Here is a 19,839-nt window from a genome sequence, read left to right as displayed (position 1 = left end):
CTTTTATCTTCATCCAAGGCCATTTTCTCCTCTGTTGTGAGGTGAGTCGATAAAGGAATACAGACAGGGGCTCTCTCAGGGAGTTACATTTAGGGCAGCGCCTCCCCGCCAGTTTTTAATACAGAAACACGAGCAAAAAAAAAAAAAAGAAGAAGTGTAGATTTTGTGATTGATAATGGGACGGTGTTTTGCTCACGGCCGGCCTTCTCTGTGTCGCAGGCCGTCGGAGGAGCTGAAGATTCGCCGCCTCCGGACCCGGCGTCGTCCCAGCAGCCCCGAGTCCAGCACAGCTTCGTTCAGGAGCTCTTCCAGGCGCAGTACAAGTGAGTTCTCCAAACACACCTCACGGAAATGAAATTACACATCAACAGCAATGATTTTCACTCCCGGTCGCCTGTAAGACTTCTTTTCTTACTACCTACATGTCAATATTTCATGCTTCTGTTCGCTAAACCCATGATTTCCCCTTAATATTTAATTAACATTATGAGGGATTGCTTTTTGTCACCATTTGTCTGCATGATGTGATAAGCGTAAACAGTTTTAAAGCCACGCACGCTCTCCCACACACACACACACACACAACTAGTAATTACCAAACTGACAGGAGCAGTAATTCTGAAAAAGCCTGATGAAAAACTGCCCTGGCTCCCTAACCTCGGTGCCTCTTGGAGAAAGAGAAATCCCTTTAGTACAAGCACTTATTCAGAGTGCTTACCTATTGTGCTGAAATAATTAGGGTTGTTAGCAGTGCCAACGGTCAAGTATTTTCTCCGCTCTGTTGTAATACCTTTATTTCCAATCAGGCGCAGAGTTTCTTTCCCCTCTGAAACGGTTGCCGCTGCTTTTTTTTTTTGACGAACAACAGGGAAGCCTTTCACATGCAGCTGGATGTCCTCACGACTCCCATCAGTCACTCATCCAAGAGATAAAGAGGCAGTTAATTTTCTTCATTATGTATACATCTGTCAGCTGTACCCGCGCCGGGAGTCGAGAGGCGCTCAGAAGTGGAATTTGTCTGGCAGATACATTTCTGGTCTCATCTGAGGAGGTTTCAGTCGGTTTGGTAGCTTTTGAGTAGCACTGAAAAAGGAAATGTCAACTGAGATATGTGTCTGTCCCATAATATAGAAAATACGTTGCTGTAAATGCAACTTTTTTTCAGTTTTTTTTAAAGATGATGATGTTTTGGAGATGCCCTCGAGCTTAACTAAAGGTGGATATAATTTGAGTAAGCTGCCCTACTTACTAGGGAGTAGGAATGACTTTAAGAGGCCACAGTGTCACATTGTGCTGCTTCTGACTTTGAGTTTTACGATTCAAATATAACACAGATATCAGGAGTAAAAAGAGTTTTTCAAGAGGCGCTTGACTCCTGCACTCTGCACATTTCATGTCATAGTTTAGGAAGGAACAGCAGATTAGACCTGATTTAATAAGATACAGCATGAAGTGTTCTAAACTGCACACTATGTATTACATTTGATTTGATTTACTAAGAAATTAGTGCAAACACGAGGGATTTTGACTGTTTTCAAAAGACTAATCCGTTGCTGATATTGCGTCCAAGTTAATGGAGTAAATAAATCAAACAAGCACAAAAAAGTCTATGTGTTGGCAGGGGAAGTTAATGAATACTGTATATCTGATTACAGCAAATAAATCTGAATCACAAGGCCAAAAAACACGGTACTGGAGATGATCTGTCATATACGTAAACGTAAACCACAAAACACATTTCATCTTAACCTTATCTTGTTTGAAATATCAAAATAAAGTCTGATAACAAAAGCTGCGGCGGGCCAGCTGACAAAATGTGTCTCAGCACAGCAGCAGCTGTTGTTCAGTTCACCTGGAGCTGAATAGGTACAGGTGGTGGGTTTGTTTCCTCCGTTCAAGCATGTCTTGTTATCTGGAATAACTGCAGTGTTTGTGACCGCTTTCCACTCATTCAGCTCCTGCTGGTTCAAAAAAAGCACAGCAGAGGCATTTAGTCCAGCATAGGTTTGTTATGGCGGTTGTGTTTCATACTGAATATCATGAAAACATTCATGTGGTTACAGCTGAATGATGAACGTGTGAATGCTAAAATGCTACATGTTCCTTATTTTCTGTTTGTTCTTAACCTAAATCAACAGCGAGACGTGCAGTTTGACTTGACCATGCATTTTTTAAAGCAGAAGCACTCAATCTATACCCTCAAATCTTCCTGGGGAGGAAAAGAAACTGAACTTTTTAGCTCTAACATCTCGACTGAACTGCTGATATCTCCCTCGTCTGCATCTTCCCCCATCTGCTAATTCCTGGGAAAATTGGCAGCTTGGTGTGACTGCCAGTAATACATCTGTCAGAGCGCATCTCTTAATTGCTACCCTCTCTGTCAAATGTTTCAGCTGTGACACCTTGGGTGTGTCTGCTCGGGAAGCAGCAGCCTGCCAGGCTGTCTCCCACTCAAACGCTGTCCCAGCCAGCCAGAGTGGGTGAGACGCTACGCAGAATATATATATGCCGGGTGGGCTTCACAAAGGCGCAGTCCGAGTCTGTTTCAGCAGAGAAGGAATGGCAGCACAGTTCAGAGCCTTCAGACGGGTGTGACGGTTAAAGTTGGGCCTGGGACAAACATTTCTTGACTCCTGTGTCTGATTCCTAGTAGTGATAGTATCGGATGATCAGGTGCTTGAAAATCCAAATATGTGGATGAAGTTTAAACACTTTATTTGTCTTGGGATTTTTTTTTTTGTTTTTGTTTTTTTTTTGCACGTGACCATGAATGCATCGCAGTGACTGCAGTGAAAATGTCTGCGTTCCCTGCAGAGAGGTGACGGGCAGCCGGGCGTTTCGGATTACGAACTCGGTGCAGTTTCTTTGCCGGAGCGGCGAGCTCGTCTTACCGCCGCTTTCCCGTCTCGTCTCCTCGCCGGGTCGGCTCAGAGTGTGTGACTGTTGTTCCGATCGCACCTCCTCATTTGCTGTGATTTGTAGAATAAGATCCGCTCCTCTGTTTACAACGCCGATAATGGGCTTTTTTATTTTATCATGACTGCATTGTAATTTCAATTAGAGAATATGAGATGCACATTAAAGTTTATGCCTTTTCAATTCCAGAACATTAAAGTGGTTTAATAAAGTCGCCTTTATCCCCCCACAGAGGACCGCTGCCAGGCCTTGTGAGGAGCGTTAGCTGCACTTGATTGAATTTTAACCTGAGACATTTTGTTTTTGTTTTTGTTTTTTTTTTTAATAGCTTTGGAAAAGGAAATGAATCAGATCAAGCTGCCTGACTGATGTGTTGCTCGGGGAAGTTCAGAGCTCTGCCAGCGTGTTGTAGTGCAAAGCCAGACTCTTCAGCACGGCTGCGTCCCAGACCGAGAGGTGAATGGAGGGAATACATAGCTCTCAACCTCTGCACGCTTCCTCCATTAGAGCATCACCAGAATATCACCTCTTCCTTTCCCTCCTTTTCTTTTTTTTTTTCCTTTTTAAGCGTTTTAAAGCAACGCAGTGCCCCACATCTATGTTTTAGTGGAGGCTGAGTGTGATTTGTATGCATGGAGTGCAGCTATCCTCACTGTTTCCTGGCGAGAATAAGACATCCGTAGGGCAGCCATTCTACTCTGCCAAGAGGGAGAGATCCACTAAGAGGCCGTGTCAGCTGGGTTTGCTTGAATAGAGCTTTATTCAGCCTCTGCTCCCCTCTCGCTGCTCCCCTGCTGAGTCTGTCAGGTGCCCTTCTATAAGGAAAGCACATTTGAGCAGTTCATCCCCACTCTACTTTCCCATGGTACGACTGTGTGTGTGTGTGTCAAGGTCGCAACGTTTCACGACTCGGTGATTTAGGGTGAGACAAATAAAAAAGAGACAAAATCAGAAGGGGGAGTTTTGTTTGACTTGTTTTTGGTATTGAAGCACTCAAAACAGTTCAGCAGGAGTCACAAATTACTTTCTAATGGAGGATATTCTTCATTAAAAAAAAACGTGATTTGTGATATAAATGAGTTTACGTGAAATTTTGGAAAAGTTTCACATTTACATGACAGTGTTTCGAAAATGGACTTTGTTCACATGGAAACACTGAAAACGGTGTAGTTTTCATGTTGGGCCACTAGTGGGTGCTGTTGTTTGTTTTTGAAGTGCATCAAAACAGATTTATTGCAGTTAAGCCACGATTCTCTGGTCTGCATGTTGTGCTTGTTGATTTGATGAATGATATTTGACTAATGAACTGTGTTAATCCTAATTCACATTACTCGTCTTTACTCTCTTAATGCAACAAATTATGTGGCTCGAATCAGGAAAACATGAATTTCTGGTGCAATTACTTGGCCTCCTTTGTAATTTTGTCTCTGATATAAAACTTTTTTGTTTCATTTACAGTTTCTTTCCTAGAGTTTTACTTTTTACTTGAGGAGGAAGAGTTGAAGTCAACCTTTCCACACTTCTCATTCTGATAAAAACTAAAAAAAAAAAAAAAAAAAAAAAAAAAAAATTCTGTTGGACTGACTGCATTGTGTTTGAAATGTAGCCTGAGATGTTTATTATGATGTACCACCCTGCACTTTATTGCTGCTGGGTTATGCTTCCCATAAGTCCATTATCAATTTATGTGCAGCGTGGTGCGTTTCTTACTGTTGCAGTGGAGGAGGTGAATCAAAGTGTCACTGGTAAGAAAAAAATTATTTCCTCTCACTTCGTTTCAGATTTATATCTGCCATGATGATAGTAAAAGAAATGAAGAGTTAAATCAGAGTAATGACTGTAACGCCTCGGCCCTGCAGTTTCCCCCGGTGGATCTTCTACTGTATCGCTGTATCCATGGCGGCGAAAGCAGAGACGCAGGATCGCTGGGAGTATATTCATACCTGGATACACTTCCCAGCTGCACATCCTTCACTTACTGCGGTTTCACAAAGTCATAGCAGAGACCAGCAGAGTGAAACTCCTGTGTTATAGTGTGGACACTACGAAACTGCACCCAGGACAATGGTTTTATTCCTTTTTTTCCCCCCTACTAAGTAAATTTCCATCTGGCTTGGAAATTAAACATGAGAGTTTCCACTGTTACCTACCTAAAGCTCTTGCCTCCAACTCGGCCCCCGGAATGCAGATTAAAACTCTTTATAGCTCCTAGATATACAGTAAATGTATGTAACTAGTGAAGATATCCGTTGAGGTTTGGGATTGAGCCCGCTGGTGCAGCTCAGCCGATTAAATGCTGGCATGTTGAGCATCAGGACCTCAGATATTCCTTATCAGATGATCCCCAGAAGAACGCTGCAGGTTCTTACACGTACTTGCTCAATTTCACTATTTATCCACATACTTTTAGCTTCCTGTTTGAACTGTTGGTCGCTTTTCGTCACAATCACTTACCTAGGTGCAAATTAGAATCTCCAGTTAGCCTCAATTGACATTTTTGGGACTGATCAGAGCGTCAGAAATAACTCGAGCTCATTCTAACTGTAACTGATTGTTACTTTAGATTTAAAAGCCATAGACACTTTTAGCATGCCATTTGAAAACATGGGGAATGGTGATACATTCAAATGGATTCATGTGGAATGACGGTTTCCACATTTCAGTTGTGTTTTTCTTTTTTTTCTTGAAGTTGGTTAGCTTCTCTACTGGCAAATTCAGAGTACAATTAAATAGAATAATATAGTTTCAAAAACAACTGAAAACATTTACAAACTTTCAGACATGTTAAGTTATGTAGATATGTCTTATTTTTATGTGTGTGTGTGTAAATAATTACAATGCCTTGCGAAAGTTTTCGACCCCCTTGAACTTTTCAAAATTTTGCCACATTTCAGGCTTCAAACATAAAGATATAAAATTTTAATTTTTTGTCCAGAATCAACAGGTGGGACACAATCGGCAAGTGTAACGAAATTTATTGGGTATTTTAAACTTTTTAAACAAATAAAAAAAACTGAAAAGTGGGGCGTGCAATGTTATTCAGCCCCCTTTACTTTCAGTGCAGCAAACTCACTCCAAAAGTTCAGTGAGGACCTCTGAATGATCCAGTGTTGTCCTAAATGAATGATAATGATAAATAGAATCCACCTGTGTGTAATCAAGTCTCCGTATAAATGCACCTGCTCTGTGATCGTCTCAGGGTTCTGTTTAAAGCGCAGAGAGCATCATGAAGACCAAGGCACACACCAGGCAGGTTCGAGATACTGTTGTGGAGGAGTTTAAAGCCGGATGTGGATACATAAAGATTTACCAAGCTTTAAACATCTCAAGGAGCAATCATATTGAAATGGAAGAAGTATCAGACCACTGAAAATCTACCAAAACGTTAAGTTGGTGTTTCTCTTCATTCATGCATATTTGATTAATTAATCTATATGAATATTCAGTCTGTGCTCTTCTTCCCTCCCAAACGACTGTCTTACCGCTGGTCCATGTCTGGCGGTGGAACCAATCATGAAGCACCAAATACACATGCGCAGCATCGTAGCATACTTAGAACCTCTTATCTTCATAGACTTTCATGCGTCACTGACAACTTCCACAAGATGGCAGCAGGGAGACACCATTAGGGCTGGGTACCGTTTAACGGTACCTCAGTGGTACCGACCGAAAAACTTCGGTATATACTGGTACCGAACAAGAGACGTGCGTACGGGTGTTAGTTTTGGCTCTTAAAGTGGCTACGCGGTCAACAAACATGCGTGGAAACGATCGTTCAGTTCTTCTCTTTTACTGAAAAAACGATGAATCGCATCATTGAACATGCCACCACGTCTTACCAGCTCACACTCTTTCTAACAACACGCAGAGAGAGCCTCAGAGAGAGCCCTGCAGGGGCTGCAGCGCCATTCTTCCTCTGTGGTGTCTGTGTAAAATAAGGTTGAACATGCAAACAGCACCCCTAGTGGCAGGAAGTGCAAATGCAGTCATGGCGTCGTCTGTGCGCCGTGAAGGCAGGTACCGAAAAAAGTACCGTTCAGGAACCGGTACCGTACGCGAGGTATCGAAAAAGTACTTGTACCCAAAAAATATCTAATGGTACCCAGCCCTAGACACCATAGATATATACATATATACAGTATAGACTTGGTGGACGTGTCCCACTACTGTTGTCTATGTATCTTTGGTCTATGCTCGCCATGGCCATGCTGTTATGCCAGTTCCGGGGTAACGTGAAGTTGAGTTGTTTGGACTTCCATGTTGAAAATATGGCAGATAGAATTACTATTATTTCATAATTGAAAAGTACTCAGTAGTGCTCGGGTTGCTAAAATAGCTTATTATTAACTGTGGATGACTTTGGCAGGCTCGGAAATGCATGATAATACAGCTGCACTTCTTTTCTCGTGGTCTCTTTATGATGTCCTCGGCCTCCCTCACCACCTGCTGCAGGTCCTTCCTGTTCTCCACTGCTGTCACTGAGGGTCAAGAACTACTTCATAGCTTTTATAGAACTTAATAAGCTCTGGATGAAGGAGGAAAACTATTTCCAGATTCTTGAAGAAGTCCAGTCTCTTCCGGATTTAGCTGCTGAGGTAGATGGTGGAATTTTACTTCCTGTGATAAAAAAAAATTAAAAAAATGCTCTGGCAACCTATACTGTCGGATATACGAGTAGTGCTTCATTTTAATTTTTAATGAGTCAGACCCTTTTTTGCAAAAAGAAATAAAGAATCCTGTCTAGGAATCCTACACAGATTACCACAATATACTGAACAAAAGATTTATTTTTGGACCTGAACAGTTCACACATTATTTTTCAGCAATCTCCCTATTAGCTGGAGCGGGCGCTGCGACTCAGCACTCATCCCGCCAGCTCGCCGCAATAACTTATTTCTTCCAGTGGAATCGAGAAGGACTGATTGAAAGAGGTGGAATCACGAACAAAAGGTTCTTATTGGAAAACAGCTGGAATATAAATCCCCCTCAGTTCACTGGCAAAGATCATCAGTCGGGAACGTTGGCTAATTTTTGTCTGTTCGGGATCCTATAATGACGTCCCATGAGCACCGAGCGTGATGCAACAAGATGGAAACTGCTTCATCTGGTTAGAAAGAACTACCCCCCCCCCCCCCCCCATCCTCCATCCCCATGCCCCTCTCATTCACACCAGTTACATCATTCATCTTTTTCTTTTTTTTTTTTCCCCTCACAATCAGATCAAAACACCTGAACTGAACACGGTGTTCAGCTTTCCACTCTGTTGTTCTCTTGTGTAACTAGATTAAACTTCCTCCTTCCCTGCCAGGATTAATCAGGAGGACTCTGAGATTAATTTGGGACACTGTGTGGAGTCAGCACAGCTGAACGGTTCCTTCTCCTCTGCAAATTTGACAATGTTTTTTTTTTTTTTTCCTCTCCTCCTTTCCTCAGATCTTCACTGACGTGCCCGCACTGCCTGAAACAGAGCAACACCTTCGACCCTTTCCTCTGCATCTCGCTCCCCATCCCTCTCCGCCAGACCAGGTGAGCGCTGAGACCCGGTTCACACACACACACACACACACACACACACAACACACACTCGTGCACCAGCCCCTCCCAGTGGTGTGACTTGATTCCTCGTGTCCTACCCAAGGATAATTTGGCACAATGGAGTTGGGAATTAAACCACCGACCATGGGAGCCGAGACAGGATGAGCCAAAACCGGCTCATTAGGCTAAACATGTTCACATAAATCATCGTTTCTGCCTCAGACAGAAGAATTTCAAGGGCAAATGGAGTTATCAGATCAACTAGATGGCCTTGTTGGGGTTGTTTTTTAATGGAATGTCTTGAATAAGTTGTGTCCAACTTTCTACTGAGGGTCAAGAAGGTGGAAATTATGGTGACACCTAGTGGTCATTGTAGTTACCACAACAGCAATGTAAAGAAACAAGAAAATGACAGAACAAGATGGTCCGTCTACTTGAACTTGTTCAAGAGATTTTTTTTTGTTTTTTACCTTGTTAGGGTCATTTATTTGATGTTTCCCAATTTTTTCCCACATTACAATCTAAGCAAAAAAGACAATAGCAATAAATCGGTTTCTGTTTTTTGGTTGAAATAAAATTATTTCAAACGGGTTTTGTTCAGGTCTAATACTTGTAGTATGATATGAAGCTAATGCTGAAGCTAATATGAAGCACTGAGTGTTTGGAGTAATGATCGGTTCGTGTTTCTTTGAGGACATGAGGAAGAATTCAGTAGATGGACATTATTTTGGAACGAAACAACAAAACTGATGGGTTTTCACTCGTCCAGCACAATACGACTAAAAATATCAATCACATCTGACACATATATGGTTAAATTGAAGTTAAAAGTTCTACTTTTTATAAAAATAAATGACTATGCACTGTCCCTATGCGAACAGCCAAATCATTAAATATAATGAAGAGGAAATCGCGTTACAAAAGAGGAGGCTGGGGGGAAAAAAAACAGCTTTATTCATGCAGCACATGACACAATAGGAGCAGAAGTGATTGTTGAGCAGAATGAGCTGGTATCAGAGGGAAAAGCTGGTGGAAAACCCTCTCAGCCCCGACAAACAATGTCTTATTCAACCGTGCATCACGGCTCCCACTCAGCCTTCACGTCAGGTCAGCCACGGCCCGATTGTTCAGGAAATCCTGACATTTTCCAAAGGGGACACCCCATTCACGCTCTTGTACTTTCATTGTTCTTCTTCTACTGTGCTGCTTCACAAACACACACACGTGCACATCATGTACACGTCGGGGTTCATCGTTTAGAAAAAGCTGGATTTCCCTTTAAATGTCATAATGTTGTGGCAATTATGTCAAACAGTTTGACTCGACTGTTACGTTCTTATGGAGCTGCTGGAGAAGTTTCTGCAGAAAAACACACTTAAACATAATTGCATAACTTAAGCGTCTATATTCAACTTTCTCTCGCTTCAGCACTTTTTTTGGTGCAGTATTACACACCCAGGCGTCAACTAAAGTCATAAACTATCAGTGCCTCCATTCTCAAGCCACTTTTTTAATATCAAGCTGCGGTGACAGATGGATTATTACCCAGCATTCACTGCCTTCAGCCTGGAGAAACGTAACACACCTGAAAGAAGAATGCAAGGAAAACGTTCATTAGCCTTCTGGAGGAAAATAAAATGATTCAATTAACGGCAACTTTGGAAGATGGAAAGAAATCCAGAATATGTTCAGAAGGCTTCATCTGTTTCAGGATCTGAATCTAACTTGGAGCATAAATAGACTTGAAATATTGATCCACCGTTGACATAGTTGGGAAAGAATTGAATAAATGTGCTTAGTTTGCAAAAAAACAAGATTGTTGGGCCGAACAAATTGAATCACCGGTATCAGACAAATCACACGAATACAGAACGTGACAGATGCCAGAGCATAAACGAAATCAGATATTAATCAAGCGATATATTCACATCGAGCAGAACGGAGTTTCTGGACCCTTCAGCAGGTCCAGTTAGTTACGTGTGACCACTCCATGGTTACCATGGTGAACTAAACAAAGGCTGTGATTGGCAGATCATTCCAGTTTGGGATTTATTATCTATACAGCCCATCGACACACAGAGGCGTGTTGATTCCGTCTTTAAAGATTTTTTGCGAGTTCTTCCTCTTCTTCGAGGTCTTATTGTTTGATAAAGTTCAGCCAACAACCTTTCTAATTTGGGAAATTGTTTTTAAGAGCTTGGCTCTGACAGCGCGCCAAGATGAGAGTATTAGTTACCGTCCTTTATAGTGTGTGGCAGATCGGGCGGGAGAAAACACTTTTGAAGGGATAAACAGAGGAAGCAGATGGATTGTCTTTGAAAGTGTGTTTTTTTTTTTTTAAACAAAAAAAACAAAAAAAACATATAATTCCTTGTGTGAAAGAGTTGCGGTGGCTGTCGTCAGGGTCACGTCTGTAAGCCATAAACACAGAGTGTTTGTCACCAAAGCAACATTTGCTGTGGTTGGCAGTCCAAACACCGCTCTCCGTCCCCTGGCAGACAAGTTGTGCTCTTTTTTCATTTTGGATGACTTCTGTTTACAGTACACATACATTCCCAGGAAAGCTCTTCACCAATCACTTTTTTTTCCCACCTGGCATGTCAAGTTTTGCTTCTGTTCAAAATGTAAATACATGTGACACGACATGATTATTATCATTGAAATAAAACACTCCTACATTTGAAGTTTGTCTCAAACTAAAGTAAACTTTCCCTGCTGTATATCTCACCATGTTATGTGTACACATAGCAGCAAATGCCATCAGCAGGAAGTCCTGTTTGATTCCCAGCCAGCTTTACCCCCCTGCCTTTTCTAATAAAAGTAATAAGAGCAGTGAGACCTGTCTTATTTAAAGCTCCAGCTCAAGGGCCTTTGCTATTGAAGAATGTGGCCTCATCGCGCCAAAATCTAAAGAGCTCTCCAAAGCCCTCTGTTAAAAGGTTGCGGGTGCCGACGAGTCTGGTGAGGGATTCTAAAAGGATCTCCAAATTATGTGAAATAAATTATTCCACTGCAGGGGAAATTATCTACAAGTGGTGCGGATTTGAAAAGACTGCCAATTTGTCCGCCGCTGACCGCCTCAGCAAGATCCGCCCGAAAGCAGAATGTTTGATGAAGGGAGAAACGGCCCCCCCAAAAAAAGAATAAAATCCTCATCCTGGGATTTTCAGGTGGCTCTGCAGCAGTTCATGTCCGAGCCTGCTATCGCATTCCTGAATCTGCATGGGAGCCGAAAAACTTTGCTTTACCGAAAGGAATATTTGAGAAAAAATGAGAACGCAGCAGCAAATCCACCAGGGACCGACCCGGATCGAAGGCATGCTGGGTCATGGAACGGACCTGTCAAGGCCCAGATCTCTGTCCCCCTGAAATGTAGTGGAAAAGGTTTGAAACTCAAAGTTTATATGAGAACAAACCTTCAGGCTTCCTGTGATTCCAATAAAACTGCAGTGAAAATAGTTGAAATTATTGTTGTTCAGAGGCTTTTGGATAATATTACCAAACTATTATCACTATAATAATTTGTTTCTGTAAAATCTGATGACATTTGACTGACTTTAAACAGGTAAACTGTTTCTATTGGAATGTTCTTTTTTCATAAATTCTTCAGATGTTGAAGAATTCCTGTTTGCAGCATTAATTTAGGTTTACACTTGCACGACTTTTTGCCACGATGTTGTCGTGGCAAGGCGTGCCAATCTGGAGTCACGAACCGGCAGGCTCACGCACAGTTCACGAGTAGTTCACGGACAGTTGGCGCACAGTTCACGGACAGTTCACGAATGCGCCCGTCAGTGTCGCAAACTGGCACGACGCATTCACGCAATAGTTTGCGCATAGTTTACGAGCTTCCCGCATTGGCACGACGTGGTTGCGCGCGCAATTACGCACGTCATATACGAGTAAAAACGGGGCTTCCCCAACCCCGGGTCATTTTTGGATTTGCTGTGGAACAGACAACATGCTGAATGCCAGACACACCATCATTGCAGAGAAGAGAAGATGCCTCTAGCTGGCAGCTGCTCTGTGGTGAAGAGCAACAGAAAAGGCGCTGCCGAGGGCCCCGAGCTGAAGGGGGCCCCGACGGACAGCTGACATCAGTCAATTTCAATGACAAATTAAAGACGCTACACTTGATGCTGCAACGACAGTGTGTCGAAAATCCCCCGCATGGGGCCCTTTTCCGGGTCCTCGCCGGTGGCCACGACTGACACGCATCCTCCGGCACTGTCCCGACGCGTTCACGAGGAGTTCATGGACAGTTGGCGCATAGTTCACGGCCTGTTCGCGATATTTTGCCGTGACCAAAATTTTGAACATTTCAAAATTCTCGTCCCGACATGGCACGCAGTCACGACGGGTTTACGCACACTTCACGCCACGTCACGCCACTGTACGAGGAGTTTGCGACTCGATTCATGGCAATGCGTGCCACAGAGTCATTCAAGTGTAAACCTAGCTTTCTGATAATGCTCTGGGGCTCTAAACAGGCTGCAGTCATGTAACTCGCTCCTATATACATACTTCTGTAAATATGAATATTCATGCTCGATTTGAAGATGCACAGAACAAAGAGTCTTTCAGCTTTAGCCTAATGCATTGAATTTTGTTTTTTTAATTTTGTTTATAATGCAATGTCAAGAAAGGGCCAAAGCAGCTATGGATTGTTGTAAAGGGGCTTAAGCTGAGTTGGACCGTTCGCCTCGTGTTATGAGAAGAGAGAGCTGTGCAGCCTTTATAAAACATTTTTAGGTAGGATTTCTCCATGCGTCCCGGAGCAGAGAAGTGGAAAGTTTATCTCAAGTTCATGTTTGCATGAATATGTTAAACTGCCAGAGTTTGCTTTTCTAATCCACTGCATGTGAATCCCACTTTTTATCTCTGTCACTGCCAGCCAGTTTATCATCCACAGGCCCAAATAAAGTGAAATCTTCCATTATTGACTTATGTTTTATAGCTCTTTAAACTGTATCCATCTATCAGTATCAATATCATCATTACCATCCATCTTTTAAATTGAGGCATGTTCCAGCTTCTCTCGCCGCCTTCATTATTCTGCATTAAATTCTGCAGGCGATCAACACCCACAGGTACCTGGCTGAGCTCATGAGTCTCCTCTGTGTGCTGTTACTCAAAGAAGCCATTATGTCCCACCGAGAGGTCATAGCCGAGCGCTCCTCGTTTTTAAAAATGCAATAGAGATTCCATTATTTCACACACATAAAACTAAGTCCTAATGATCTATTATTAATGTTAAAATGTATTGATTTATTCATGAAAGTCTTCTTTTGTCCCTCCTTGGCAGTAGAGGAGGCTGGGGGGGGGGGAAGCTGCAGAAATCAAAGGTAAATCTCTGCTGTTTTGGTTTATTCTCTGATGCTGATCGAGCTTCTTTTTCGTCTCCGGCAGGCCGTTGTGCGTGACGCTGGTGTTCAGCACCAAAGGTCAGCGGTACCTGCGGGTCGGGATGGCCGTGCCCCTGTTCGGCTCCGTGGCCTGCCTGAGGAGGATGGTGGCCGACGAGGGGAAAATCTCCCCGGACCAGGTAGCGGAAACGCAGCGATGAAAGTTACATTAATCTCAGATCAGAGAGGAAACTTGACACAGGAGTTTGTTTTGCGTCGGGTGGTGTCAAAGTTCACCCCCCCCCCCCCCCCCCCCCGCTGTGGTACATAACATTTACAGTGTAACAGAGAGCATAACTGCTGTGTGTGTGTTTGTGTGTGTTTGTGTGTGTTGATTTGCAGGTGATCCTGACGGAGGTTTACTCCACAGGCTTCCAGCGCTCCTTCTTTGATGAAGACGACCTAACGAGCATAGCGGAGAACGACGTCATCTACGCCTTCCAGGCCCCGCCGCTCTACATCAGAGGGGGCTCTGCGCGGATCTCAGGTATGAAGGTTTGATTTGTAACGTGGTTATTTTTAGACGCGGCAAAAACTCCCATTGTTTCCGAGAGTTAGGGGCTCCTCGCACGAAAATGTTTCCCCAGCCTAAACGTGGGCGTACATGCACAAATCTGTAAGCAAACAAACCCATTTTGTTAATTTACTTTGCTTAATGAAACCCGTAGGGGCTGCACCTTCCTGCGGGGGGTCCTCGGGGAGCACATTAAGAGCTATATAGCTTTCACAAAGAGCTTTGTGAATCACGTCCCCCTCTGCGCAGATCAGATTTATGTCTTCATTTCATCTGTTTCCCAGCCAGTGATGCAAAATGCATAATGTGCGGCGAGCAGCGCCTCGTTTCTTTGCTTTATGTTGGAAACAAATAGATTCTGCTCTGCTGTCCCCCCTCGGAGGGGCTCTGAGTCTCGGCCCCGCGTCGACGCCAAAGTGCCCGGTGAAAGATGTGACTTTTGGTGCTTTAATTCATGTTGGTCAACGGCTTCTTCCTCCTCCTCCTCCTCCTCCTCCTCCTCCTCCTCCTCTGTCTGGTCTGCATGCCGACACAGATTCAAATCCTCCGTCTGCGGCGGTTGACACACGGCCGCCCCGTATCGCCGCTCAACACTTCTCTGATTGTGCTGCCACTCACGGTGATATGCTCGCCCCATGAGAGGAGCTTTTCAGATGCGATCGTGTTGTCGAGGGGGGAGACGTGGGATATGAGCCTGTTTGCCTCCCAACTTACACAGTGTCTACACAGACTGCGGCGCGAAGGCGCCGCGTCAGCCCAGCAGCCGCGGCAGCTTCTGCCCTCCGTCTGTGCCGACACATGATGAACTCAGAAACCTGCCTTTTTGTTTTTTTCCTTCTCCATTTCTCTTTGCTTGATGCATCAGAAGAAATGGAAATATGCATTTAGATGTACACCTCAGGTTTTGTCAGGAGCAAATAGAAGGATAAAGGCTGGTGAAGAGTTTAAATTTCAACAGATTTGCACCAATGTACGGGTACAACTGATGGTGATCTTAAAAACAAGCTTAAAATTTATAAGAACAAGTGAATGTATTTAACATGTAATGTAACGATTGCATTTCCATAGGAAATAATGTACAGACGTCCTCTTTGTTATCTACCAGTCAAACTGACAAGTTGGACACCATCTGCATTAAAATACTCCCTTCTGATCTAGTACACACACACACACTCACACACACGCTGATTCTTGTTTGGTAGCAAAGTCCCTGCGACCTCAAACTGACTCATCAATTCAACATATTTGGAAGAGAATTTTGGACACATATTCTCACCTAAAGTATTTAGCTCAATGGCAAAAGGTCGAGGTTGTTTTCACCTCATATCTGCCAATCTTTGTTCTTGCTGTGTTTGCCAAAAGCTAAAGCTCATCTTTAAAACATTTTGTGATGTAAATGTGTCGTAAACAGGACCGAATGAAGCCTTTGGCCCCATCACTGCTTCAAAAACCTCAAAGTTCTTCATATTATGTAGTAGAAGAGTGAGGTTTTCTGCGGATTTCTCAGTTCTTTAATGTATGTTAAAAGTCCAAACAGACATGTTGTGACCCTAAGGAAAGGTCATTTTTCAAGCATGGGAATTACAGCAAAAGCATCAGGTTGCATAAACGCGTCAAATAAAAGTCAGATGGAAAGATAATTTAAAAGTAGTTAATAAATGAAGACAAATGAAACAGTGAAAGCAAAAAAAATAAATGAAATGAAATAACCATGTCACATGAAAAACAAGTCTATAAAGGGGTTGGAGGAAGTAATTTAACTGCTGTTGCTGATTCATGAGCTTTAGCTCCTCGGGCAGAGTGGAGGGGCTCCGGTGACAAATTCAACTTTAGATTTAAAACTCCACCTCGGAGCAGCCGGAGGGGTCCGACACAACAGTCTCACCTCCGTTGATGCAGATCCGTGGCGGCTGTAGCAGTGACCACTGGAACGGGCTGTAAACCGAGCGGGAGGCCGCTGGATTAAAGCCAAGATTCAGCTAATATGAAGCCGTCTGCTGAAGCTAAATGATCTGTTAATCTACTCGCAGTAGTTCAATTTTATGTGACCGTGGAAAAGGACAGTGCAGCTGCAGTAGATAAACATTATCTGTTGAGTTGTTGATGCAACAAAACTAAAACGCGGCAGAAGAAGACGGCCGTTAAAAGTAATGCCACGGATACAGCGCGTTGCATTATGTATAAAAATGCAGCTTTATGGCGTTTATTTCTCTCCAGCAGTGAACAATGATCTGTTATGCTTTAAGACGGTCTGGTGCCATAAAAATGTGATCTTCATGCCCCCGCAGCCATTACTGAATCTAAAAGGTCTGCTCTTTGAGCAGCGCTTAATCACTTTTCCATAAATACTTAAATTAAAATAAAACCAGTGAGTGTTGCAGTTTCGATGCTCCGTAGAATAAATACATAAATCTCGCCGGGGCTTTCATTTAAGATCAGATATAAACATTTTTATGAGCTGTACTGTTGGAAAAAAAAAACACTCGATGAGTGTGGATGATGTCCTCCGGCAGTGAATTAAGCCACATGTTCAGTTCGGAGTCCGACCGAATGCAGATGCGATTAAAAAAAAAAAAAAAAAAAAAAGTGAGCTTGGCCCTGTTTTATGATGTCCCGCCACGCTAATGTGTGTTCGGTCTCCTCTTTCATGCAAACACGCCAAACTGATTGATTGAATCTGACTGATTTATTCGGAGGATTTCAAGGTAACGGTTACTCACGGCCATAAGTCAGATTTAAAACCTGCGCGGCGGGCCGGAGGCCGCGCGAGGTACGGTATGGAGGTGTTATGAATGGAAAAGAGAGACGACATACCCTTGGATTAAAGCAAAGGCGAACCAATGACGGGACGACCTTTCTGCTCGTAACTCTCAAACTCCCCGCTGCCTCTTCGGGAACAATCTCTTACCTCATCCTCCCACCGCCGCAGGCTTCCTCTTCTCTCCTTGCACGATGCATATATTCTGTCTAAAGCAGGAAGATCGTTGTTTTTTCCGCCACAAGCTGAGAAACAAACAAAATAAGTCATAGCTGCTATTTGGCTGCAGCTCGTTTTTTTTTTTTTTTTTTTTCTTCTTCTTTCCATTTTAATCAAAGGCCTTGAATGTGAGTGCAGCAGGCTGGGGGAAATGAGACGAGTCGATCCCTTCAGAAGGAGAGGTGTTTAATTACGGGCTTCCACGTCGTCTGATTGTGTTTGGCGTGGCTCAGCCCTGTGTGTCTGCTCAACAATGAAACGGCGCGGAGCAGCCGAGGGTTCAGCGGCTTCCCGCCGTCTCACAGAAATTGGAGAACGAGATCGGGATCATCAAGTGTACAGGGTAAACAAAATTAGCTTTTACTGTGTGTTTGCATAATTTCTCTAATCTTCCACCCTGGGTGGCCTACAACAGGAGCTGAACAACTCTGTAAAAAAAATAAATAAATAACTGTAGACCCAAACTGAGGGTCGGAATATAAATTTACCACTTTTACTTGACAAGAAATTTAAACTTTTGCCACGAAATTGACAATATATGCTAAAAATTACATTTCCTTTTGAAAGAACAAAACAGTAACATTACAGCTGCTTATGTTAGATTTGTTGGATAAGTGACGATGTGGCACATTTCAGCTTTCCATACCACAAACGCTGTTGTGTTTCAGTCATTTGTTTGTCAAATTGTCTCTTCTAGTCGGTTCATCAGTGGAGCTGATTGACGCTTTCAACACTAAAATAACTCATTACATTGTTGGACAGTTTCCCCAGTAGTTTTATACAATGTGGCAATGAGAGCTTTTACAGAATTCAAGCCAATATTTTAATTTAGAAACATTTTGCGGCCCTAAATTGTGGAATGTCGTTTTTAGCAATTTGCTGCTTTTAAGCATATTTGTTTGTTCCAACTGGGAGTTTTTTTCCTCTCACTTTAAAAAGTCACGAATTTAAAATGAAGATCTTCATTCTGTTGACGTGAAAACAATCTGCTGGGAAATGTATCGTCCCTGTGTTGATTTGCTCGAATTCTCCACGGAGTGATTGAACGGAGCACAAACAACAAAATGAAGAAGCGATGTGATGGAGCTGGATGTGTTGGTGGAGGAAGTTATCAAACACATCCGAGCGTTACAGCAAATAAATCTGAATTTGGCAGGAACGAGAAAAGAAAAATGGGAAACGATCTGTCAGGAAGTGAAAATCTGAGGCACAAAATACCTGATAACAAAGCATAAAGGATGAGCCCGACTGGCACCAGCTTTTCAAATGCACTAAAACAAAAGCGATTATAAATAATGCAAATGATTTCACGTGTCGTAAATTGTGCTTCGTACATTAATTTATCGGGATAAGTTTCTTCCTGAGACACACCGGATGATCCATATTCATGAAAGTAAATGCACTAAATGCACAGTGTCAACAGAAGCAAAGTTCCCGTCCTCACTTTAAGCTGGCCTCGTATTTCTTCTGGAGCACCGGACTGATCAGTTAACCGCCGGAGGAACAGACCAGTAAACAGCAGACTCAGCCCGAAGTGGAGTGAGAGACATACAGGAAGAAGTTAGCTCTCATGTAGCGTCCGCTTTGTAACTGGAGAGACTTTTACCGAGAAAAACTTATTTACAAATGTGTACAATCCGTGACTTGAAGGGGAATTGATCCTATAACAATCTTTAAATGGACAATTTTCCTTTATATGTGATGGAAATGTCTATATTTTCACAAAAACTGAACAATTGCTACTGAAAATGACTACAATCTCAATATAAAGCCAATTTTAATGAAGCCTTCTGGTGTAAAATACAGTGAAATGTCAAAAAAAAGAAATGGTTGCATTTTTCATGTTTTTACCAACTCGTGCTGATAGCATGGTTTTGAATTCTCATGCTAGTTAACTCACAGCGAAATTTGTTTTAAAAAAAAAAATCAATGCTTTCTTTAAAATTTATACAAATTGCTTAGTAGAGAGAAGAAACGAGGTGTATTTGTCTGCTTGCCCCTTTAATACTGCTTTATTTCTCCCCCAGCTCTCTTTAACTTGAGCTGATTTCATCTTGTGTCGATACACGGCTACAGCTGTTGTTCTCTGCAGTAACACAAACAATAAGGACGAGCGGTCGGAAGGAGAAAAGACATGATAGGAACACACTTGTTTATGCTCCTGCTACCTGTGGAATGCAAAAAATAAATCAATAAAACATGCAAATTTCTATTTATAAATGCAAATATGTAGTATATTATCGTGCAATTTGGTGTGTTAGGGCATTTTTTTGGATATTATGTCAAATGAGGAGTTTTTTTTCCTATATGAACAGGTGAAAACGCAGGCGTTTGCTGACACTTTACTATTATTCATCCTGGAAAAAAATAAACTTTTTTTTTTTCAAAAGAAGCAGGAGAGCAGTGACAGGAGCCTTGGAGGAAATATATCCAGAAGTGGTTGCGTTCTTTTGACAGCTCCCATAAAAAATAAAAATAAAAAAAAAATAAAA

General features: G+C 42.6%; 1 protein-coding gene across 3 annotated transcripts in view; it reads left to right on the top strand.

The window, feature by feature from the left end:
* Positions 1 to 19,839, top strand: part of usp43b (ubiquitin specific peptidase 43b) — a 66,240-nt gene that overhangs the window by 27,498 nt on the left and 18,903 nt on the right. For all 3 annotated transcript variants that reach the window (XM_030089734.1, XM_030089736.1, XM_030089735.1), the window contains 4 exons: positions 220 to 323; positions 8,350 to 8,442; positions 13,861 to 13,996; positions 14,199 to 14,343. In XM_030089734.1, coding sequence (XP_029945594.1) covers positions 220 to 323; positions 8,350 to 8,442; positions 13,861 to 13,996; positions 14,199 to 14,343 — 478 coding nt within the window. The remainder of the gene's footprint in view (positions 1 to 219; positions 324 to 8,349; positions 8,443 to 13,860; positions 13,997 to 14,198; positions 14,344 to 19,839) is intronic.

This window comes from Salarias fasciatus, chromosome 4, assembly GCF_902148845.1.
Source record: "Salarias fasciatus chromosome 4, fSalaFa1.1, whole genome shotgun sequence".
NCBI lineage: Eukaryota > Metazoa > Chordata > Actinopteri > Blenniiformes > Blenniidae > Salarias > Salarias fasciatus.
This window is presented reverse-complemented; position numbering and strand designations above follow the sequence as displayed.